Source organism: Polistes dominula, unplaced genomic scaffold (genome assembly GCF_049000335.1).
Source record: "Polistes dominula isolate Pdom_NZ unplaced genomic scaffold, Pdom_raw_medaka contig_19, whole genome shotgun sequence".
NCBI lineage: Eukaryota > Metazoa > Arthropoda > Insecta > Hymenoptera > Vespidae > Polistes > Polistes dominula.
The window spans coordinates 1,680,417-1,707,362 of NW_028301058.1; the positions used below are offsets into that span (position 1 = coordinate 1,680,417).

General features: G+C 29.7%; 1 protein-coding gene across 1 annotated transcript in view; it reads right to left on the reverse strand.

The window, feature by feature from the left end:
- Positions 1–26,946, reverse strand: part of Fur2 (furin-like protease 2) — a 119,086-nt gene that overhangs the window by 19,183 nt on the left and 72,957 nt on the right. Inside the window, exons 4-5 of the mRNA XM_089175742.1 lie at positions 5,353–5,508; positions 643–849 (exon numbers count right to left, since the gene is read on the reverse strand). Of these exons, the coding sequence (XP_089031868.1) occupies positions 643–849; positions 5,353–5,508 (363 nt within the window). The remainder of the gene's footprint in view (positions 1–642; positions 850–5,352; positions 5,509–26,946) is intronic.

Below are 26,946 nucleotides of genomic sequence, written 5' to 3' on the forward strand. Positions count from 1 at the left end.
TGCAGGTTATAATACAATAAACGTACGAACTTTAATTTAATCTAATAAATAGATGATTTATAGTTGACAAACGTTAAAGTATCTCGAAAAGAGGTTATGTGTACTACTACTACTACTACTACTATCTCGTATCAGAGAATTTTTACCAGATTCCGATTTTTCTCTTGGTCATCGAACCGAAAAGGATTTTCGAAGCAGCACGCGTTTTATTCCTTCTCTCTCTCACGGAGAGTCGGATTTCGGGTGAATAAAATACGTTTGCTAGGAGGCCTTGGTGAACCTTTCCTTTATCGAATGTCGTACGGTTCGTTGAACGATACACATTCCTGTCACGTAATTCGTCCCACTCACTTGCTCGAATGAGATTCTCTCTTTAGACGATGGAAGAAGCTTTTTGATGTTGAGTATCCACGAAAGGATCATCTTTATGCACAACTACTAATACACCTTATTGTTAAACTTATTTTTTGTTTTTTCAAAATTTTAAACGATACACCGGGACAAAACAAAAATTGTTTAACCGATATTACGTTTTTTATTCAATATTAAAGTTATATTAAATTCAAATGCACAGACAAAGTGTACCGCACAACGAATAAATTAATTAAATTTTCATTCATTCATTGAGAATAAATTACTTACCAGGTACCATTGTTCTTTGAATAAAGGATCGGTGAATAAGTTTTGAAAAGGTACACCCCGATTTCTTTGACGATGATAAGACGCCTGTCTAGGTCTTGGTCCGAAATCATCGAAGAATGGCGGATAATCGCCAAATGTTGCGAATGACGTTGCTTCGAAATCTCTCTTCTTACGTTTTTTCTCATGTTGTTGTTGGAACCAATGTACCTGAAAAACAACCCAAAAAAAAAAAACACAAATATTAGACATTTTTTGTACCATTAAATTCACTTTCTTCGATAATATTTTTAACCTCAATTCTTTTTGGCGGTATTTTATGGCGGGAAAAAAATGAATTCTTTAACTGTACATGGGAAACTATGCAACTAAATTAACAAATGTTTACTTGTCTGATTGAATTATCAAATGTTTGTTCTATTTATTATTAATATTAACTATAATTATAAAAAACTAGACGTCCACATATGTGGCTAATGGTGTGAAGAGGTTAATTCGTAAACCCATTCATCGTCACGTGTAACATTCTCATTACAAGTTAAAAAATGTATTTGTGTATACACAATATTAGTTAAGGGTCTTAACTAATTTTTTATACTAACCTAATTATATATAAAAAACTATATATATAAATAATTAAGTTATAAACCTAAAGTTATATATAAAACAAATTAACCAATAGGTTAGATTAAGTGTTGAGCCTAATATAAATTAACCTAAAAATTTTTATCTCATTTCAAATAATTTTATCTGAAAAAAAAAATATAATTGCCCATAAAACACAATTTTATTTAACATAATAATAATTTATTAAACTAATTTTTGACTTGTCCAACATTAAGCGTCCCACACAAAATGATTACGTTAATTTGAAGATGATATTTATCCGAATTCTCGTTTTTCTTCTTTTTATCTATCCATCTATCCACTCACATTTTGGCACAGCACTCGTTCAACTCTCATTGGACGATGAATAAAACGATAGTGCTTTTAGTACGAACATTTTCATGGGTACATTTCTTAGAATAAATATCGCGGAAATAATTGGCGAGCTTTGAGCAGACGTGGTGGGGATGGCTAGGGGAGGTGGTTTAGCGCAATTAACGTCTATTCGACGCTCGATAAAATCCTCTCAATCTTTCTCATACTCATTTTCATTTTCTCTATTTCTCTCTCTCTCTCTCGTACTCTCATTCACTCTTTGCTTCGTTCGTTTCCTATAAAGAGGAGTAAAATCGGACGCGTAAAACGCAAGCGCGTTTACGAGCGTGTAAATTAGTTCAACTCTCGACATTGGGGAGTGGGGGTGGGGTGGGATGGGGTGGGGGGGATAGGGGTTTGGGGTAGAGGGTGGTAGTGGGTATAGCAACGTCGTCGTTTTACTTTCATTTGCCGCGAAATATCCACGGTGCTTCTCGTCAATATTCACGTTAGAGATAAAACGATGGTTGAATGGTAGGGGAGAGGGGATGGGGTAAAAAGAGAGAGAGAGAGGAGAGGGGATGGGGTAAAAAGAGAGAGAGAGAGAGGAGAGGGTTGATGGTCGTTAGGACGCGGATCGTCGAACATGCGGGTCGTTAATCGAGCAATCAACGAAAAACGTTCCCCCGGAACGAAGAGCTTTAATTCGGTAGAGTACCAAAAGCTTCGAGTAGAATCAGAAAATCCTCTATTTCGACTCTTTCATTCATGTTAACCTTCTCTCTCTCTCTCTTTTTTTATTTTTTTTTGTATAATAAAAAGAAGTTCAAAAAATTAGCGATTGCAAATTATCGAGCACAAATTTATGTTCAAAAATGTATTTTAATTTTGTTTATTTTTAATTTGTTATTTATGTTTCTAATTTTTTTATTTTTTTTTTATTCCATTTTATGAGAATCAATAAACAATTGTTAAATTGCAATTAAAAAAGTAGCCACTCTTTCAAAATAAATGATTCAATTAATGTTAATGTTTTAAGTATCAAATTGACCATGACTTTAATTGACCATAATTAAAGAAGTTTCATTTTTGAATTTGAAAGATTAAGCAGCCAATTAAGTGCATGGTATTGGTCGTTATAATTTTATAAATTTTATCAATAATGAAATTAAACTCTTCTTTCTCTCTCTCTCTCTTTCTTTCTTTTTATTAAATTTTTCATTTGAAATTTGACGTTGAAAATAATCTTAGGAATTACCCTTACTCCCTTAAGGGACTTCGTAAATTCGATTTTAAACTGTATCCGAAAGCTTAACACATTGAATAAATAATCTCATGGAACACGTAAATGAAAACTATCCTCGTCACATACCTCGAGTAGTAGGTCGTAAAAGGTTAAAAAAAAAAAAAAAAAATAAAAAATGGAATGAGTAAAAAGTGAAAAAGGGGGAATGGGGGATAAGAAACCCGTAATATAAACTTGCTAGCTGTCTACGACACACGATTACTCGAGAAAACTGTTGCAACATGAATTTATTATATTCTTTAGTCTGCTGCATCGGAAATCTTCTTGATGCACATAAGGTAAACCCATAAATTTGTTGAGAAATAAAAATAGAAAGAAAAATAAATAACACGTAAATAAGTACACACGTTAGAAGAGTCATTTTATAAACGCGATAAGAGAAAATTGTGACAAAACCTTTGTACAATGGGGGTATACTATTACGTGATTTTGAGATTAACACCAAATTAAATTACTTTAAAATAATGAAAGGGTTTTACACGTAACACGGTTATGTTATAACACGATAAGAAAATTGCGACAAACCTTTGTTAAAAAAAAAAAAAAAAAAAACATTGTACTGCTACGTGATTTTTGATTAAAATGAAATTAGTTTGAAATAATTTAAAGAGTTTCGTGTAACACGTCATGTTTTTTTTGTAAACCTGTACCTATACCATGTTACAAAAAGGTTATCTGTATTGTAAATAAAGATGTATATTATTATTGAACACCATTGAAGGATCTCGTTGTATTTCCACTTGGAAAAAAAAACGTGGATAAAAGAAAATCGGCAAATCTCGTACTTGTCGAAGAAACATCGCAAAATCTGCGGCTCGTGTCGTGAATAAGTAATCTCGAGGAGGGTTGTGGAAAACGAAAGAGGAACGAACCTCTTTTCTCAAACGTGTAACACTACAAAGAGTTAGTCGATATAACATGAAAAGAGTCGATCTTTTTCAACAGTTGAACTTTACGATGCGAATAAATCCAGGTCATCCTGTTATACTGAAAAGTTCAGTTCTTTTTTTCAACAAGAAATATATATATATATATATAGAGAGAGAAATGGTTATTTTTATGTAATAATAATATTATTATTTTAAAGTTAATTCAATTAATATGAAATAATATATTTTAAAGTGATATAATTATTTTTTTATAAAATTAAAATTAATTATTTAAATATATTATGTATAATATATGAAATAGTACTATAATTACAATTGGAATATAATAAAATAATAATACAGGATAAAATATAAAAAGAGGGGTTAGTTTTGTCATATGTAAATCTGAAAAATACGTAAAATAATTGAATTGTAGTACACTGCTATCTATTGAATTTTTACAGAACCTAGGGGACCTAGATAACCTCTAAATAATAAATTCTTATTCAATTAATATGAAATAATATATTTTAAAATGATCTAATATTTTTTATAAAATTTAAATTAAATATTTATTACATTATATATAAAATAATACTATAATTACAATTAGAATAAAATAAAATAATAATACATGAACAAAACGTAAAATAATTGAATGGTAATACAATGCCATCTATTGAATTTCTACAGTACCTAAAGTACTTAGATAACCTAAATATATAAATCTTAACATATATAAAGAAATTCTTTCAAATAAAATATCTTTCAAATAACATTGTGTTTCTTCTAAAACTTCAATTTCGATGTTGAAATCAAATTGATTAATTTCAGGTGAAAAGAAAAGAAATAGGTGTGCATATACAAACAAAACATCCGACAATCCAGTGTTAAATAACGAAACGTGGATTTGAGAAGATGCATTTATATCGAGTGGCTACGAATTCGATTCTTTTGAATTATGTAGGATAGATAAACGTTATTCCAAAAAATAAAGAAGAACGAGATCCGGATAAGAGTAATATCGAAATATCACGACGCAGCAGTCAGCCAGCAGGGCTGCTTGCTTCTCTTTATTCTTTTACTTTAGAAGAAACGTTTCCCCTCTTACATCTCTCCCCCAATTTCTCCTCGCTTTATTCGTTCGATTTAAAAAGCGCATCTCGAAGATTCTATTGTCCTGGTAAAGAAAACGCAAAAGGTAGAGAGAGGGTTGTTCTACTGAAGCATTCTAAAGACAATATTGTCTTTCTCAACACGATAGTATTTTATCGTTCTATCTCTCTCTCTCTCTCTCTGTCTCTTTCTCTTTTTCTCTTTTTCTTTCACTCTTTTTCAGTCTTTTATTTTTCTCCATGAGAGTTTTTTTTTCTTTTTTTTTTTTTTTTTAAAACGTAAGTACATTTAAAAGCCACCTACAAGCAAAAAGGATTTTACTTTTAGAAATATCGGAGTAAAGCTTTTTTTTTTTTCTTCTCCCCATTTACTTTGTTTTTTGTTTTTTCATTTTATTAATAGACAAAAAAAGGAATTGATATTCCCGGAGACTGTTGGGACAATGAAAGAAAAAGAAAAAAAAAAAAAAGAAAAAAAAAGGTATAAAACAACAAAACTTACCCGTGACTCGTCTCTCAGTACTTTGTGATGTGGTTCACTTTCCGTCAACGATCTCTTGTTCAATCGTTTGTGAGAGAATAGGAAATAATTTTTCAATGAACCAATCTGTAACAAAGTAAAAAAAAAAAGAGAATTATATATAAATATGTTTTTCTTCTAATTGTTATTAAATTAATATAATTTATTGTATTTTATTTTTATATAATTTCTATGACGATAAAATCTGAAAAGTGTTATATTATCCTAAAATTTATTTTATTTTTTTTTTTATATAATTATTATTTATTATAATATATTATTACTTATTTTATTTTTTAATTTTTATTTTTATTTTTATTTTTATATTATTATTTAGTATTATAATTATATTATTTATTTTATTTTTATTTTTTTTTATTTTTATATAATTTTTACAGTGATAAAATCTTGAAAGTGTTGTTATTCTAAAATTTATTTTATTTTATTTTTATTTTTATATTATTAATTTTTATTATAATTATTATTTATTTTATTTTTTATTTTTATATTATTATTTAGTATTATAATTATATTATTTATTTTATTTTTATTTTTATAAAATTTTTACAGTGATAAAATCTTGAAAGTGTTGTTATTCTAAAATTTATTTTATTTTATTTTTATTTTTATATTATTAATTATTATTATAATAATTATTTATTTTATTTCATTTTTATATTATTTCTACAATAATAAATTCTTTAAAATGTTATTATCACGAATAAATAAATAATTAATGTCTATCGTTGTCTATTATAACAAACCTAATCTATATATATATATATATTAAAAATATATATATATATGTAATTGTATATAATACAGTGTACACAATATATACAATATATACAATATACAATATACAATATATATATGTATATATATATATATATATAGACGAGTTGTGATGACAGGAATTTTCTTATCTCGCAACACGTTGGAATTTTCCCGTAGTAGTTTTACAAAAAGCTGTATAAAAATTTTGACAATATCCGTCGAGAGAGAATGATATCGAAGAAACTTCGTAATATCGATTCCTTTACCTTCACCCTTTCCCTCCCCCAACCCTCTTTTTTTCTTTTCCTACAGATATAGAGATAGAAGAAGAAGGAAGATATGTTCACACTAGTCATCCTATTCGCTTTTACGATTTCTTTCAAGGAACATTTTTTTTGTGTCTATACCTCTCTCTCTCTCTCTCACATTGTGTTTTTTGAGAAATAAAAAACTGGATGTTCAAGTAAAAAAGAAAAAAAAAAAACAATAACAAAAAATTACAGATAAATTGTAAATGTGTTAGTCGTATTCTTATTCATCATTGTGACAAATATTAAAATGATTAACACGTACGTCGTATTTCTAGATGATAGTTTCGTGCTTAGAATATATATATATATATATATATATATAAAATATCCATGTATGTGAATATTTAAATATTTATTTCTAAAGTACTCTCTCATCATAGCGAACGTTCGTTCATTCTCAAATCGAAATATACATACATACATACATACATAAACTTATCCAGGTACTTAACTATATTTGTGTGCGAATAAGAAGATAAGTATATACGTACGTGTGTATATATATATATATGTAATATGTATATGTATATCGTTGAGCCGAGGATAAAAGCTTCTTATACTACTTCACACACACACACACATATACATATACATGGTGAATCAACGATTCACCTACAAAAGTAAGCCATAGCATGAACTTTTCAATTCTCACGTATTTTCGTGGTCTATCTCTCGCATTATGCGCCTAGTAGCTTAGTTTTATTTCGTGCACGTTTCGTTAAGTTACGTAGAAGAGAAGAGAATAAGTAGAATAGGATGAAATAGAGAAGAAAGGGGGTAGGAGGGGGGGCGGGGGCGGAGGCGGGGGCGGGGAGGAGGAGTAGAAGAATACGAGAACGATCGTAGTAAAAGTACGAGAAGAGAAGAGAAGAAAAGAGAAGAGAGAAAAAAGATAAAGATGAAGATAAAAATGAAAAGGAAAAGAGGATACCGTGGAGAGGGCAGTGGACTGGTAGAGGGGGCAGCAGAAAGGTAGTGGGGGTACGGGAGTAGTGGAGGGGAGTGAAGAGTAAAACATAGAATAGATGTAGAGATAGAGAAAGTACGTGAACGTGACTTGGGCCCATCTTCTTATCAAAATTACGAATCCTGTCGCGGATCAAGGAACGTGAAAAGAATATATTTTCCACAATCGAAGGAAACTTGTGTTTTCAGAAGTGGGGGGGGGGTGAGGTGTATAACCTTACAAATTTGACCAAGGTTCATTCACATTTTTATTTTGTTTTCTTATGAAAGCGTGTGGCGTGTAATCGAATGAATATCTTCAAAGGTTTTTTTTTGGGGAAAATTCATTTTAATTCAAACTCTCGAGATAAAATTGATAGTTTAATTCGTTGCATACAAATCTTGTGAATGTTTTGAGAAAGTTTATTGGTTCAAGTAGCATAAGATATTTTTTTAGAAAGGAAAAGGAATCACAATCCCCCCACCACCTACCACCCACCACCACAACCACCACAAAATATCCAGGAAAAAATAAATGCATCCTTTCCTTTATACATTTCTTCTTCTTCTTTTCTTTTAATTTTTCTTTTTTCTTTTGGTTTATTACGTTTTTTATAATTGCGCTAACGAGAGAAAACTAAGAGAAAAAAAAATAAAAAATAAAAAAGAAAGTAAAGCAAGAAAAATTTGTGGTCGTTATTTTCTTTTCTTTTTTTCTTATTACATGGGTCGTACTACTTTTCCTCGATTAAAAGTATTTTCTTTTTAAAAATAAAAAAAATAAAAAAAATAAAAATAGAAAACAAACATAAGGGATGCCCTTTCGTAGAAGAATCATTTCTCAAAGTTTCAGGAATGAGTTAAGTGAGTTGAGTGAGTTCGAGCAAGCGAGTGAATGAAAGGAAGGAAAGAAAATCGATGAATTTTCCTCTTGGCACGTAATTTGTGATTCTCTCGACGAAATAAGTTCGAGTCACGCGATTTTATTCTATCAAAGAATATTATCCGAACTAAATACGATCATAAAAAAAAAAAAAAATTCGAGATATTTCAATAACTTTTTTGTCCAAATTTTGCCCAGGAAATTGCATTCGATTAATTAGATTTAATATCGATGGTAAATTAACGGAAAAAAAAAAAAAAATAGAAAAACAAGAATTTTAAAAAATAAAAAAAAAAATTAAAAAACTCATATCGCGACTACGATCATCGAAATTGGATTTTTAAAAAAGAGAGATGTTTTTTTTTCTCTTTTCTTTTTATCAACGTTTATCTCCAAGTAGTTATCCGGTGAGTTATCGTAGAAGATTTTTATTTGCAATCGAGAATGGAAACAAGTCCACGTGAATTAACGAGAAGACTAACGATCGTGAAATAAATATTCCTCTCGACCAAAGTACCATTCGATTTCGATTTATGGGTATAACGTCGTAAAGAAAGAAAGAAAGAGAGAAAAAAGACACAAAAAATATAAAAAAGTAAAGGAAAACGAGTAGACCGTGGTGGGGACAGCATAGTGGTAGAGGGGGCAGCGTAGAAGTGGAAGGGGCAGCGTAGAAGTGGAAGGGGCAGCGTAGAAGTGGAAGGGGCACTCTTTATCTCTCTCTTTCTCTCTCGAACGGTAATAAAACGACAACGTTTCGTAAAAGACATTTAGAATTTAATCTCATTTATTATCCTTTACTTTATATACATATATATATGCATATCGATTTAATAATTTAGTTTCGCGGTTAGTTAAACACCTGTTCTCCACACGATTATTCGATATCGCGTATGCATTTACTTTCCATGTATACATCACACACAAACATACTCACATACACACATATTTGAACGTATATACGTGTATATGGATAATGTAAAAGAAAAAAAAAACGAAGGAAGGATATAATTTAATAGGTAAATCATTTTACCTACAGTTTATCGATCCTATCGAGAGATAAGAAAAATAATATATGAAATCGTGTATGTGTGTATGTGTTGGTAGTAATAGTAGTAGTAGTAGTAGTAACATAGACAATTTTCATGAGATGCGATCATAAATGGCGTATAATTTCTGTTTCCTCGAGTACATCTTTGGAAAGAAAATATTGGAAAGTAAATAGATAAGTATGGATATATACAACAGACACACAAAGTTAAGATCAAAGTTAGTTTTATAGACAAACAATCTTTTCCAATGGAATAATGCTGTAAGAAGAAACCTAAATACTAAGAAATTGAGAGACAGCATTAATGGGGTTGTGGTGGTGATGGTAGTGGTGGTGGGTTTGGTTGAAAGATAAAGCAACAACAATACTACGAAAAATCTCTTGTGTCTGTTGTTACCAATGAAGTCTTATGTTAAGAAAAAAGAAATAAAAAAAAAAAAAAAGAAGAGGAAGAAAGAAGATAGAAGTTCTCGTGTATTGAAGAAGGTTTACTTTTCAAAGTACGCCTCGCTGATCCGTATTTCTTGTGCGAAGAACAACTACGTAAGATCTTAGGTAGTATTATATATACTTACTTAGTAACGATTCTCACGAAAAGAGGATTTTTCTAGGCTCTCTTTCTTTTTTTTTTTTTCTTTACCATCGTATTTGATACGAATACCGAATCTAGTAAGATTCTAATAAATCGATATACTATTTAATATTCTTATTTTTATTATTGTTCAATTAGTTTTGCAAAAATATTATCAACATAATTCATTGTATTTTCTTTTTTTTTCATTTTAATGTTTGATGATCAATTCAACGATTATGGTAGTATTAAAATTATTAAGTTACCAACCTTATGATACAATGGATTTTTCACTAGGAAAAGATGGATAACAAGAGAAAAAATACTAAAGAAAAAAAAGAAATGAAATATATGTCACAGATAAAGTGAGGGAGAGAGAAACGAATAGAACGATAAAAATCTCGCGTTCATCGCAATGGGTTTGTTGTTGGTCGATGCCATTAGCCCTTATAATAAATTCATGGTATCACCCATAGCAACCAATTGTGTATAGCTTTAAGCTCGTTCACGTAATACTAACCACACATTTTTCAAATTCATTCTTTAACTCTTTCTTGTATTGTTTTTGTTCTAAAATAAAGAAACAAACAAAACAAAATAAAACAAAACAAACAAATTAGAACCTGCTGCTTTCTTTTTTTTATGTTTTCGTTAAAATGTAAGATCATCAGATCAAGATGAGATAAATTTCAACTTTGTTGTTGTGTGACTGTAATAATCAATTAAGAAATTGAATTAGGTTTGAGAATAGCGTTGTCAGTAGGGACGAGACAAAGAGCCTTCAGGGGATTTTTGGGGTTGAGGATTTCTGGTTCTCGTGTTAGTTCACTCAAGGCAATGTTCTATTGTCAATGGTTGAAAATTGGCGAAACTATTTAACCCTCACCCTCACCCCCACCCTTTGTCCATCCGTTTACCCGAGAATGGTTCCTCAAAGTCAAACGATTTTGACTTTGAGTGACAATAATTCGTGGTGGCAAGTTGTTACAGATTTCAATTGGAACAAAAGAGATTTGTGCATGACTTGGTGTGAACGTAACAAGTGTAAATTGACTTTGTTAATTTTGGTTTAATGGTAATCTTACTTATTTACTAGTGTGAACTATATTAGAATAATTTTAATAGAAAATCAAACGTGAAATTACGAAAATGTTGGAAGCAAATTTCTAAAATAAGTTTTAATTATATATATTATTATTATAATTATTATTATTATTTATATTCTTTGTTAATTAAATCACATATATTGTGGGGGGTGAGGTGTATGTATTTAGATAAGAGTTGGATTTAAATTAATTTAATTATGTGGAAGATGCTTGGGTGTATTCAAACATTGATTGATTCAAGAGCTCATTAACTATTTTTATAATATTTATTAATTCAAAGATATTTATATAGATATATTATAAATAAATGAGCTTTAGAATATTATTATTATTATTTATATCGTTAATTTTAATCTTTGATCGTGATCTAAATACATTTATAAATAATGATGGTTTATTTAAATCTGGGATAAAAACAAATGTTCCATTTTATGAAAACGAAAGTTCGTTGAACTTTCCATTATTTTTTATATAAAATATATATACAGTTAGTTTGATGAATACATAAATATCAACGAATAATTGTTCTATCCCTCCTTCATCAAAAAAAAAAAAAAAAAAAAAAAGAAAACAAATTAAAATTCGAAATATTTAACGACGGAATCGATAAATCATTAAACTCATATTATGCATTTCTTTTGCATAAATTCATAAAAAATTTCAACTACTTGATAATTTATACATATAAATCATGAATTTTCTCTTATGTTATACACCAAACCATACTATATACCAAAAACCCATACACACGACGACGATGACAAAGACAAAGACACACAACATTCCAATTATTCTACAAAGAAAATTCCCCGATTAATAATAGTATTCCCTGAACTAATAATTTTCCTATGATAGAACAAAACCAATCCTGATTTACATACATACATACATACATACATACATACATACATACATACATATATAGACACATACGTAAGCCATATAATATAAAAACGATTAAAAATAAAATCAAATACTAAAATTTTTTTTTAACAATATTTCAATCAATGTGATCAGATCATCAGAAAAATACATTAAAAAAATACAAAACAAAAATTTACGTATTTACAGTCGTTCAAATAGGAATTCTGATAACATTTCTCATGGTTTTACTTAGGGGAAGGGGTGGAGGGGCTGGTAGATTAGAAAAAATAAAACAAAAAAGTGCACAGCAGACGTTAGGGGTGGGGAAAGGGTTTGAAGTAGAAAGGGGGATTGTTGAAATTTAGAACTGAAGAAATAAAACAAAAATAGAAAGAGAAAGATAGAAAATGGAGTAGGATCAGAGAGAGTGAGTGAGAGAGAGAGAGAGAGAGAGAGAGAGAGAGAGGGAGGGCGTGTACCTAAAAGGGCGATTTATCGTAGCTCGATGGAAACACACAACCCGAGAGAAGGTTCCAACGAGTATGGCGACGTGCGAGGATGTACGATGCATGTACGGACTTTCCACCCTTCCCTCTCCACTTCATCCCTCTCATTTCACTCTCTCTCTCTCTCTTCTCTTATACTCTCTCTTTTCCTCTCACATGGAAAACCGTTCGAAGCAGAGAACCGTGGTGCGACTACCGGATGAGATAACCTACCCGAATAGGCTTCGGAACAACTGGCTTGACTGGAGAATGTTGGAAGAGGGTTAGGATGAGAGGGTGGTGAGGATAAACTGGGGGATAAAACCACTAAATCAAAGTACAGGTGAATATCTTAAAGATAACGTTTTCGTGGTTTAAACTATGGGTCATCGCTGTTAGGGGGTTTCACGTTTCTATTTCCTCAACAAAATTTCGAAAAGAATTTCCCCTCTCCTACTCCCATTATCGAAATATGAATTTTCTTTTCTTTTCTTTTGTATTTTTGTTGTTGTTGTTGTTGTTGTTATTAATAGTGTAGAAATCAACTGTTTTGCAGATTTGTTAGGTTATGTGTTACATTTACAGTAGTTTAATTTTAATTGATTTTAGAAAATCATTTAATTGTAATATATATTAAAATGGTTTATATTATATATAATAAATTATAATATAATAAATATATTTAATAAAATTATATATAATAAATTGTTATTATTATTAATAGTGTAGAAATTAATTATTCTGCAGATTTGTTAGGTTATGTTATGTTATATTTACAGAGGTTTAATTTGAATTGTTTTTAGAAAATCATTGAATTGCAATTAAAATGTTATATATATATAATATAATAAAATATATATATATATATATATATATATATATATATATATATATATATATATATATATATATATATATAATAATTTTAAGATAAAGATCTAAAAAAATATAATAGAATAATAAAACAATAAATAAAAAAATTTTGTTATTCGTACGATTTTAATTTTTATTATAACGCGAATTATTTATTTTAATTTTTATTTATTTTACGACATTACATTTTAGTTTAAATTTTACGTTAGGATTTTTGTTTTGTTTTTGAAAGGATCAATTTGTATATATATATATTTGTCATGGATTTATTTTTCCATCATTTTGTTGTTGTTGTTAGTCTAGAAACATATTCGTTTGCTATTTTACTTCTTAAGAAATCATTCGTCTCAATAAATTTCGTATGGAAGGGCTGTTTTTCACAAAAGTGTTTTCTTTTACTCTCTTTCTTTCTCTCTCTCTCTCTCTCTCACTTACTTTTAAACTTTCACACATATACAGAGTTTAATACAGATAGAGAGAAAGTATTTTCTTTGGTTGTATTTACAAGTATATATATGTGTGTGTGTGTGTGTCTACTATGGTCGTGCAAAACGTTTCTTCGTTCGTGACGTTATCAAAGAAAATAGGAGCTGACTTGACTCAGGAAGATTCTACCAAAGATTTTATCAATGTTCGAGAACCGGTCATCGTGGTTAGGATGAAAAATTTTCAAACGTGTTCGTGTTCTTTGCTACCTTTGTTGCTAACAGAGTCACAGTTTAAATCGTCGTCGTTGTCATCGTCAACGTAAAGAATCAAAAATAAAAAAAAATGTGTCAGCAAATCAAAAAAAAAGAAAAATGTAGAAAATAAAATGAAGAGAAGAATTCTGAAAATACGTAAAAAAATTGAGGTTAGGTCTCGTTTGATTTCATCACGTTTCAAATGAAAAAAAAAAAAAAACAAATCATGGGTCAATTAATTTAATTTAAAAGAAAAAAAAATAAAAAAAATAGTTGCCATTTGCAAAATATTGTCTTTTTTTTTTTATTGAAAAAGAAAAAAGATCAAAAAAAAGGAATAGAAAATAAAATGGAGAGAAGAGGTATGAAAATACGTAAATACGTAAATAAATTGAGGTTAGGTCTCGTTTGATTTCGTCACGTTTCAAATAAAAAAAAAAACAAATCATGGGTGTCAATTAATTTAATTTCAAAGATAAATATTCGCCATTTGCAAAATATTGTTTCTTATTTTTTTTATTTTTTTTTTTTTTTTGGGGTTGGATGGATTTACAAAAAATATAAAACAAAGAATAAAACGTGTAGAAATTTCGAATAAATTTTTGTTCAATCGTCAATTTATTTTTCCCATTAAAAAAGACAAATTTTCAAAAGGACCAGAGTAAGAAGGAGAATGGTGTAAGGGTTGTATGTGTGTGTAGCATGTGTGTGTGTGTGTGTGTGTGTGTGATACGTGTGGACATGTAAAAAAAAAGTCCTTCCACATTATTCGTATAATATTCGTATTTAATGCTGACCACGTATTTCGGATTTTCTTCTATTTTTTTTATTCTCTACTTTCACTCGCGATATCGTAGATTCCCTTAGAAAAAAAAAGAAAAAAAATCGAACCTACAGCGAGAGAGAGAGAAAGAGAAAGAGAAAAGGGAAGATAATGAAAAAAAAAACAAAACAAAACAAAAAAATAAAAACCAACAAAAAAAAAGAAGAAGAAGAAGAAGAAATAGAAAGGCACTTCATCGGAGTCCTTTTTACGGAGGGTTGTTGATTGTTTTATCAACGACGAGGGTACAAGAGTGAGGAAGAGGGTTTAGGGGGTAGGATGTGGGGGTAGGGGTGGGGGTGAGAGGTAGATGTACAAGGATAGAATTTCAAACGTTCGTAATAATAATGCGTCTGGTAAAACAAACCGAGAAACACAATGGCAGTTAGTTGGGTTGTACATATCTAACGATAAAGGGATTTTTCGTGTTGAATTTTTCCACTAAGTAAGGGTGAAAGCAACCATCCCTTTTTCTTCTTTCCTTTCTCTTCCTTTTCTCTCTCTTTTTCTCTATTTGTCTATCCAGTTATTTTTGTCGCAACTTTCTCGGATTTTTAAAATGTTTTCTTATTGTAAACCAAGAAACAGAACACATTGTTTTTGTTTTTGTTTTTATTGGTACTGGTGCCAACAGTGGTAATGCAATAACACCGAATTACTATTACGATCTACAAAATACAAATAAATTCACTTTGAAATTATTTTACTGGTTCCTGTCACGATCTTTATTTAATCATTTATTCGCGAATCGTACTCGACTCGAAAAAACAAACATAAAATAATAAAATAAACAAACATGTGTTATTGTCAGGAGGACACCAAAATTTCGATAAAATTGCATATGAACGTATATATATGTGTGTGTGTGTGTGTGTATGTACTTCGTTATTTTCGTTGCACTCTTTTGCGGTGGGCACACGAAAGAAGTGGTGGGGAGAGGAACGAAGTAGTGGGGAGAGGAAAGTAGTTGTGGGGGGAACACGTGACTGACTGCGAAGAAATTTTCTACGTTAGAAAAGTAAGTAGAATGATCGTTATTCTTATTTTTCTTCTTCTTCTATTCCTCTTTTGTCCACTCCGTTCCTTTTTTGGTTTTTATTTTTCGATTTTTTTTGTTCTTTTTCTTTTTTTTCTCGGTTGAGCGTCAGAGAATCGTAATTTACGAAAAGTCCTTTTTTTTTTGTCTCTATCGATCTTTTCTAGGAGGGGAAACACGATGACGTGGAGAACGAGGTTGTCACACGGTGAAAGCGAATAATAGATCTCGATGGAAGTAACGTTAAACTATAAATCCTTGTGGGTGTACGCGTTATACACTTTATATTCCTTTCTTTGTCTTTTGTCCATAATCCAACCTTCCTATTTTTTGTTCCCTTTACCATAATTTCATAATTTCATTTCCATTTTTCTCGATCATTTTAAAATTATATTATTTATCTATAAAAAGATTCAAAGATAACACAGTTTTTTTTTTACAATTAGTTTAAATTCAATAGTTTTTAAATTTATTTTGCAATTATTCAAATTAAATATAACAATTTCGTTTCAAAGATAACATTTTGAATCATTCAACTTATTGATGATTGTTGTTATTCATTTTTTTAATATTTAAAATTATTATTATTATAATTAATGATAATATAACTCATCATTTAACTTATAACAAGACCAGTGAATATTTTGCAAATATTATTTCTCATTTATATTAGGTTGGTAACTAAGTCATCACTGATTTTAAAAAGCCACCTATTGACGAAATCTGCAATCATTTAATTACTAACTTAAATACGTATTTTAGTTGTTAAAAATTTGTTGTCTTTAATCCTAGGATTAAATTTATCTGAAAATTAAAAAGAAGCTCAAAGAATAGATAAAAAAAAGTAGAAAAAGGTGTAGCAGAGGGCAAAGATTTTTGTGTTGGTGAAGGTTCGTTCAAGTGATATTCTTTTTGTTCCTAGAACTTCCTAGTTCGAATCACTCGTGATATTCAGGTTGGTCTGGTGGGTCGTTCGTGAAATAAAATCGCGAAAGTAACAATGTGTGTATAACAACAACAACAAAAACAAAAACAAAGTTGAAGCTAGTTGTTACGGCAATATTCCGTAGCGGTTTCGAAGTATCAAAGCCGGGTTGGTAGGCAATAGAATTCAAACGAATATATCCCTAGCGAGATAGTACAAAGAGTGACCGTCAGCAGGAAACAATTGTCCCCGACGATTCTCTTTACGTTTATTTTTACCCTTTTTCTATCTCTCCCTCTCTCTTCTTTTTTCTTTTTTTATTTTTTTTAAATCTTTGTTTATGCGTTTATCGAATAAACATCTCTCGTGTTCTCTTGTTTTTTATTTTCATCTCACCAACCACTGGGAACCACACCTTGAGGTTATGAAATCAATCCTAAATACAAGCAAATATGATTTGTTAAGTTGCAAACAAAAAATTAACATTTTATTCTAACATTTCTCGCATTTTCATTTGTTTATTCATCTCACAACCATTGGGAACCACTTTGAGGTTATGAAATCAATCCTAAAATTTGCAAGCAATACGGTTTGTTAAGTTGCAAACAAAAAATTAACATTCTATTATATTTTTATAATAAAAAAAAATATTTTTAATTAAAGCAATCCTTTTTGTTGGGGGATTCGGTTGGTTTGGGATCAATCATTGAGTTTATTTGAGCTCTTAAATGTTACGAATCATATTTTGTTTATTTAATAAAGTCAATTAGTTTGGTTACAATTTTATCAGACACTTTTCGTGTGAAAATAGCATAATCAAAGATACCTACGATGATATTTAATGAAAAAGAAAATAATATCGTTTTTTTTTAAACCAGGAACCTTTTTTTTTGGGCAGGCAAGAGGCTGCTACACGAACACAGCAGCGTAAGCAAACAAACCTAAGTACCCTCTCCTAGTCCTGGCTAACGCTTGTTTCGAGTACCAAGGGTATTCGTCCTACCACTTGAAGCCATACTTCAAACGGATCCCTTCTCTTCTTTCAGTAAATACGTTCTTTCTTTTACTACGAAATGGTACCTTTTTTAATGAAAGAACACGAACAAGAGACTTTTGCGAAGACGATCTTATTTCTCTATCTTTATTTCTTTTTATCTTTAATTTTTTTGTTTGTTAAATTTGTCCTTTTGTTTATGTCCTTTCTTTATTTTACACAAATTTTCATACGTATGTGTCCCAGTGACACCAACGTTGGTGCCATGAGAAAATTATAGGACAATCGTTGGTGTTGGATGGTGTGTGTCGTTTTATTTAAAATATAAATAATACTAAGAGTAACTAACAAAATATGAATAAATAAATAAATACAATAAATAATATTAAAAAAATGGAGGGATAGGATTCAGAAGTTATTGAGAACTGTCGATGAAGATTAACACTAATGGCCGCATTTCTACGTAGTCAAACGTTGTCAGGGGCCAGTAATATTAAATCTAAGATTAAAAGTAGACAATAAAACGATAATTATTTAAAATCAAAGATGTAGCGATGAATCACGAGGGTAATGACAATATACATACTTGTTTATAATCATAAATAATTGTGTACAGAAAGTGTAGTGGCAAACAATCTTCAGTGCTAGCATTACATGTTGTATGAGCGGCCATTAAAGTGTAATAATCGGTGCTAAACGAACAAAATTTTGATGAAATATGTGTGTGAATAGTAAAGTTTTAATTATAAATGTTAAATAAAAAATAATTCTAACAAAATACGAAACCAATGGCAATATTCACATTCTTAAACAATCATACAGAAAGTGTGATACTAGGAAACAATCTTCAGTGCTAGCATCACATGTTGTGTGAGCGGCCATTAGTGTAATAACCGGTCCTAAACGAACAAAATTTTGATGAAATATGTGTGTGAATAGTAAAGTTTTAATTATAAATGTTAAATAAAAAATAATTCTAACAAAATACGAAGCCAATGGCAATATTCACATTCTTAAACAATCATACAGAAAGTGTGATACTAGGAAACAATCTTCAGTGCTAGCATCACATGTTGTGTGAGCGGCCATTAGTGTAATAATCGATGCTAAATGAACAAAATTTTGATGAAACATGTGTGTGGACAGCTAATTGTTAATATAAATGTTAAATAAAAAATAATTCTAACAAATACATATGAAGATATTAGGTTTTAGGTTAGAAATAGTATGAAACAAATGTTATCTTCCGATTTTATCAGATATTTTATTCCCCAAGAAGTGTTAACGTTAGCAAATGAAAAGAAGATAAAAGTTGAAACGCGATGCAACTGAAAAAGAAAAGGAAAGGGAAGGGAAAGGAAAGGACAAAGTGTAAAAGGGCACTTTTCGTACGCGTAAGATATCTCTTCTTTTACAGTTCCTAACCTCCTGTTGGCATATATAGCTCTTTCTCTTTTTAACGTTCAAACGATCTCGCGAATCGTCCTTTGCTATTCCTTTCATTCTTTCTTTCTTTCTTTCTTTTATTATTGCTAGAACAGAGACGTGAGCAAGCTCACTCTTTCTTTCTTTCTTTCGTTCTTTCTTAACGCCAAGCAAACGGAGAAACCTAATGACCGGAAAAACGTTTTCCTTCTAGTGCAAGGAGGCAAGTTGGGAGAAAAAGTATCCTCCCAACGATTTTTATACCCCCCCCCCCTCCCATCTGCCCCCTTCGCCTCCTTTCTTCTTTCTTTCTTTTTTATTTTTTTATTTTTTTTTTATTTCTTCTCTATTTCACCATTCCTTTTTATACTGGATGAAAACGTTGTTTCAATGAAAAATACTAAATGTTTTATTAATTCAAAGTATTCTTATTTTACATTAATTTAAAATTAATTTTTATTTTTGTATTTTTTCATATGTTCATCAGTTGATACATTTTTTTTTTTTGGTACAACTCTAAATTTATTCAAAACTAACTTCGTGTATATCTATTTGTTAATTTTTTCTATTAACCCTTTGCACTCCTATGTCGAGTGTGACTCGACATCGGTTTTTACGTCAAAAGATATCATGAGTTAAAAAATTGCAAAATATAACATAATGAAAATAAAATGGACATTTTATTTCATATATTTCTTCCTTTACAATATGTTTAAATTATTACCATATTTTTTAATTTAAAATAAATTTTAAATAAAATATTTAAAAGCATTGAAATCTGTTGAAAACAAAATTGAAATTTAATTCGAAGTGTAAAGGATTCATTTTTATTTAATATTTCTGTTAATTTATTTAGTCAATTGTATAACGAACGATATATTATTTGATTATACGGAAAAATTCGTAACAAATTTGATTGAAAAATTGAAGGAAGATTAAGGTTATGTGGGTCTTCAGGTTTTGTAAGTTTTCAATAGATGCCATTGTATCGCAATTTAATTATTTTGATATATTCCTGTCGTACATTTTTTTCTTCAAATTTACTTATGACACAACTAACATTGCTTTTTATATATTTTTTTGAGTATTATTATTTATTTGATGTGGTTTTATGTTTAATTTGAATTCCCATAAATTATACGTGAATATTAATTTGACAAATGTTTTATTTTTTATATTGCTACTTTAAGGGTTTATTATTTTAAGGTTATCTAGGTCTCTAGGTACTGTAAGTTTCTAATAGATGGCACTATATTACAATTCAATTATTTCAGGTTTTTTTCAGATTTATTTATGACATAACTAACATTGCTTTTTATATATTTTTTTGAGTATAATTATTTATTTTATGTTGTTTTATGTTTAATTTAAATTCCCATAAATTATACGTGAATATTAATTTGACAAATGTTTTATTTTTTATATTGCTAATTTAAGGGTTTATTATTTTAAGGTTATCTAGGTCTCTAGGTACTGTAAGTTTTCAATAGATGGCACTATATTACAATTAAATTATTTCAGGTTTTTTTCAGATTTATTTATGACACAACTAACATTGCTTTTTATATATTTTTTTGAGTATTATTATTTATTTTATGTTGTTTTATGTTTAATTTGAATTCCCATAAATTATTAGTGAATATTAATTTGATAAATTTATTATTTTTATTACTACTTTAAAGAATTATTATTTAGAGGTTATTTAGGAATTTAGGTAGTGTAAATTTTCAATAAAATTTATAAGAATATAAATCTAAATATTCGGTTTTTTTTTTTTCAAGGAAGGAAAGAAAGAAAGAAATAAAAGAAAAAGAAGAAAATAAAAAAAAAGTAAAGATATTTATCGTAATAGTGGATTATCCAACGTCAAGTTGAGGGTGGTGTTAATTCTCTCCAGAGTTCTATTCTTTTCTTTTCTTTTTTTTTCTCTTTTTCCTACTTTTTTTCTCTACGACGAAGGCGAGTACCGTTTTCATAACGAATAGCAGTGAAACGAAAGAGAAAGAAGAGAAAAAGAAAGGAGGGTAGTTTTAAAAACGAATCGTTGTAGTCACTGGAGTCGGAGTCACCTTAGTCGTGAAACACCGACTCTGAAATAAAGAGTTAAAGTGAAAATATCCGTGAGATATTAGCGACGAATGGTTAGAGAAACAGTCAAAAGAGAACAAAACAAATAAAAAAGATAAGAAATTCAGAAAATAGAAAATACTTATGTTGAATTCACGTAATGCCGGACAGATTCTAGCACCGGACACTCATACTATCTCAAAAAATGGGGGAAAGGGGTGCAGGGGGCCGTAGTAGTACAGGACCGCAAGACCCAGTTTATCAGTGACGACTCAAGGCAACATCGGAAGCGGCCGATTTCGATTTTTGGCTGAATAACACTGCGTCACCTAAGATTCAGGTTCAATGTTGCAGCTAAATTTTTGTGTTTTAAGGGTTTACGATTTTTATTAATTGGTGGACTCGTGAAACATGTGCAAACATTCCTGTATGTTCAGGTATCTGAATACATGTATTCAATGGTGGATTTTTGAAAAAGTTTCTGGTGCTAGTTGTTCGAAATGAAATCTGTCTGATACTAGGTGCCACTTCCAGCGATTGTATTTTTTTTTACAGCAAAGTTTAATTCTCATTTTTAATAATGTTTATTGCAAAAGTTGTATTTTTGTTAATTTATATTGATTCTATAGTTTGTTGATTTAACTAATTATTAAATAAAGTTACATTTTTCGAAATAGTTTTTATTTTATTTCCGAAAAGGTTTTTAGGTGTCCACCACTAGGTGACATTTCCCTATATTTTATTTCATACATATTATTATTAATATTTATATATAAATATATTAATGCACTGATCTAAAAAAAAATGGCAAACAAAAATTCTAAACATTTGAGTAATCCTTTCAGAAAAACATTATTTGATTATGCTAACGTCAGCAAATGTTTCCGAGGATTATCTCATCCTCGAAGGTATCGAAAAGAATCGTTCATTCAAATTATTCCAAGACGCCATACAACCAATAGGAAAAAAGAAGCAGGGAAAAAAGGGGGTGGAGCAAAAGGAAAATAAAAAGAAGAAAAAGTATCAGGAAAAGGAGGAGGATGAGGAGGAGGAAGAGGAGGAGGAGGAGGAAGAAAAAAGCTATCCCACGATTTCTCGTCTCCTCTGCAATTTCCTCAACATCTGCCGTCTTACGTCTTTCTTCTCTCTCTCTCTCTCACTCTCTCTTTCTCTCTCTCTCTCTCTCTCTCTCTTATTTCTATGTCGTACAACTACTCTCGTTATCCGACATTTTTTTATCGTTCGTTCGTTCCTTCCTTCCTCCCAACCCTTACCCTGACGCAACCAACCAACCACCATTCCTCGTTGTGTTCCACCAAGGAAATCGGTGTTCTTACGTTGGCAAGCTAGAGCACAAGCAAAGCCAGGAAAAAGGAGGGAAAAGGTGTTGGTAGGAAGAAGAGGAGACAGTCAAGCAGCCAGACATCCCCCAGAGTTGAATCAACGAATTCCATCCTGAAAAATTTACGTTTTGCTCAGTCAGTATAGGGTGGTACGTGTACTGAAGAAACTAACGTAGGACAAAAGAAGAAAGACGGAGATAGATGGGAAAAACGAAGAAATAGAAAGAGATAGATAGATAGATGTGAATAGTAAATTGATATATATATATATTTATCAGACGTTGTTATGGCTTTGTTATAGAATGTTCATTTGAATTAATTCTAAACTATTTAAGTAAATTAAAATAACACACGAAATAATACCACAATTAGAATAGAATACATAAAATAATAAAAAGTAAGGTTATGTTCTTTTACTTTTACTACAAATATAAATTACTTTTTATATAAATTTGTATATAATAGATATAAATGTAGACACAGATATATAAATTTTCTATATAATTTATATATAAAATAATATAAATATAAAATAAAATAAATATTAATTATATATATTAAATATAAATATAAAATCTTAATATATATAAATTACGTGTCACACGTTGTTTGTTCACAATGAACTCCTAAACTACTGAACCGATTTTAATAAAATTTTTCACACTATATGCAGTTTCATTCAACTTGAAAGATAGAATAGTTTATATCTCAATTTATTGCGAATTATTTGTGTATTAACAAAGAGTCATTATTATCTCTGTTAGTTCGATAAGATTCTAACAGATGGTGTGTATCGGACTGATTGTGAGCAACAGCAACGCGTGGCGGGGCATCCCTAGTTGAATATAAATTTTAGAATCCTATTAAAAACTTGATACATGTTTTAAACAAAAGATTATTTAAATTTTTTAAATATATACATATATATATATATATTCTAAATTAGTTCTAATTGATTCATTTCATCAATTTAAATGTATAAAGTTGAATTTATTTTTATCTTCCTTTTATAAAATCAGAAAGAGGTATAAGGTTGAATGACCTGGTTCTTCCTGGACCAGTTAACGTTCGGGAAGTCAAAAGCTGGTCACGTTGCTCTTCGACAGCTTAAATTCTAAGAGGTTTAAAACCCAGGATAACTGAGATCTCGTCGTTATACGAAATGGTTGGTGTATCATTGGTTTTTCACAGAAAACAAAATTCATACGTTTCTATTTCTCGGACTTTTCCTCTCAAGCAATTAAACCTTCCTTTTATAAACGTCGAATACGAAAACGTCCTACTACTACTACTACTACTATTACTACTACTACTATTACTACTACTACTGCTACAAATTTCGTAAATACGACGATGGTTTAATGATACGACGACAGTAATGATGAATATAACACATCAACTCAAAGTAAACTATATTTCTTTTGGTTACGAGGTTGGAATGGTTACGAAACTATGGTGGTAGTACAGGGTTTATTAAAAATTTATAATAAAAATAAACAAATCAAATGGATGAAAATTTGAATTTAAGTCTAAAAGTAAGAAGATAATGTTTTGTAATAAATTTGACAAATAATTTGAAGTTGTTGTTTTATTTTTTTTATAAATGCAATCCTTTAGAATATTTTATTAAATTTGTATTTGTGTAAAAAAAGATTCTCGCTAGCGTAATTATATTTTAGTATTTATTATATTATATATTTATTATATTATATTTTATATTTATATTAATTAGAATTTATAATTAAATTAAATAATTTTTTGTTTCGAGTTTAAGGAATTAAAAAACAAAATATAATATATTTAAATGAACAATTTTCACTTTGAATTACTTTAAGTTAAAAAAAAAAAATACTCCCACTATTAACAAATGCGTTCAAATTTTGTAATAATTTTTTTTACTATTAATTTAAGAAATTCTTCAATTGGAAAGTGTTGAATGTTCAATAGAAAGTTTCGAGTTTCATAGTTGAATACGAAACACCCTGTAGAATATATACACACATACATATATATATATATACATATACGTTATACACATTCGTGAATCGACGAGAAAGCAAAAAAAAAAGGTTTTTCTTTTTTCTTTTTTCCGAAAAATCCGTCAGTGCTTTTAGGCGAATGGCTTTTCGGTAGCTATCCACGGTGTCGGCCATGACGTTTTCCTCGTTATTGGATTTTTACCTGGAGTTCCGATACGATCGAGGTCGAGACATCATCCCCCAACCATCCCTTTTTCTCCCTTCACCCCTACCGATCGTGACTTTCATTTAATCGCACATTTATTTTTACCAAAAACGAACCCAACATTTTCTGTTCGATTTGATCTATGATTTTGTGCATTGACGTGTATACTCGTCATGCACTCGTATAAAGTAGTAACCATTGGTTATTTAAATTGTAATTTTTCTAAAAAAAAAAAAACAAAAACTATATTCTCAAATTGACGAGTATACACGTCACGGTTCGATTTTGGCGACACAAAACGGTGTATTACAGTTAACTGGTTAAACGCGTGTGTTTTTATTTTTTTTTCCCCATAAAATAAAATAAATAAAATATTATTCTTTTTGTAATGGATAATATTTAAATGTGAATTATTTTTATTTTTCTGATTTTAATTTAATTTAAATTGCAAAGTAATTTAATTTCAAACGAGTGAATCTTTATTGACGATAACGAATACGTGTTTCTCACATAACACATTGGAAAGTTCATTGAACTATCTTTAGCAACCAGGTTTGGCAAGTTTCGAATGACCGAGGTGTCCTGGTGGTGATGGTGGGAGGCAATATTGGGAGTTGGAGAACGAGCAAGAAAGGAAAAGGGCAAGAAGGGAAAGGATTTTGCCGAGTGTTGAAAGATCGACAACGATTTTACCCGTTTATATGCAATGGTCCTGTGCGAATGGACTCCAACTTTGTCAGTTTCTCATGCTGAACTTTTCGGGTCAATTCGCGTTAAATAACACACATACACACATATATAAATGTAGAGGAAAGGAGGGAGAGAGAGAGAGAGAGGAGTTTACTCTTTAACGACTTGCACGCTTCTCGTAAAATAAATAATTTTCTAGTTGACCGTAGAGTTGCAGATTACAGAAGAGAAAATGAAAACTACCATGAATGTCTCTTGAGTTGTATTATGTATTTTGTACTTGTGTTATCATTAGACAAAATATCTATAACTAGGAGTGCCCCGCCACGCGTTGCTGTGGCTCACAATCAGTCCGATACACACCATCTGTTAGAATCTTATCGAACTAACAGAAATAATCATGACTCTTTGTTAATACACAAATAATTCGCAATAAATTGAGATATAAACTATTCTATCTTTCAAGTTGGATAAAACTGCATACAGTGTGCAAAATTTTATTAAAATCGGTTCAGTAGTTTAGGAGTCCATTGCGGACAAACAACGTGTGACATGTAATTTATATATATTAAGATAAAATATAATATCTATAATAATAAAAATATCTATATATAATAATCCTAATAGCACAAAATATTAAAAAATATTGAATACATGTGTATTTAGTATTAAAAAGACATTGAATCTCTTTTTAATTTTTTTTTTTTCTATTGAAATTGCTTTGTAAATTTTTTTGGTAATATGTGAAATGAAAAATATAACTTCGTGTGCAAAAGGGTTAATATTAAATACACATGTATTCAATATTTTTCAATATTTTGTGCTACTAGGGCAATTTTTTAAAATTCGACTATAAAAACCATGAAATTTGTTTTTTTTTTTTGACTTCTCTTTCTCTTTTTATTTTCTATAATTTTTTTGTCTTCTCACGCTTTAAATAGAAGTAACACAAATACGGATACATTAGTTTAAGTAAAGCCATTCGTATTAACGCTTATTTTTACACTTTTGGTTTGCAGCATGATTTTACACAACTTCTACACGCAGAAACTCTTTGAGAGAAAACTAACTTTAACTACTACCATGTTCGGGTGTTGAAACCTGCGTTACTTATTTTGGGTTTACACATCGTATCTCCCACTATCTTTCACCCTTCCTCTCTTTCTCTTTCCCTTTCACAGAAAATCGTATTTACATTTATACATGTTCGAAAGTAAGAAAGTAATAGGAAAAGAAAATGATAGTGACATGTGACATTTAATAAAGTAATTACACTTAAACATAAATTTACATCACTAATACTAATCTACAAAATTACAGAATTACTTAATCCAATAAACGAGGTTGTCTATGTTGATTAATTTATCATCAATCTATCTAAGATTATGTTTTACAAATTTAAATCTACACGTAATATTGAGATCTCTAGTAGGAACGTGGCGTAGAACTTCGACCTATCTACTCTAATTTTGAATTTAGCCACCAGATAGCGTATTCAAGTGCTAGAGATCCCACGTGGCGTAGCAATTCGACCGATCTA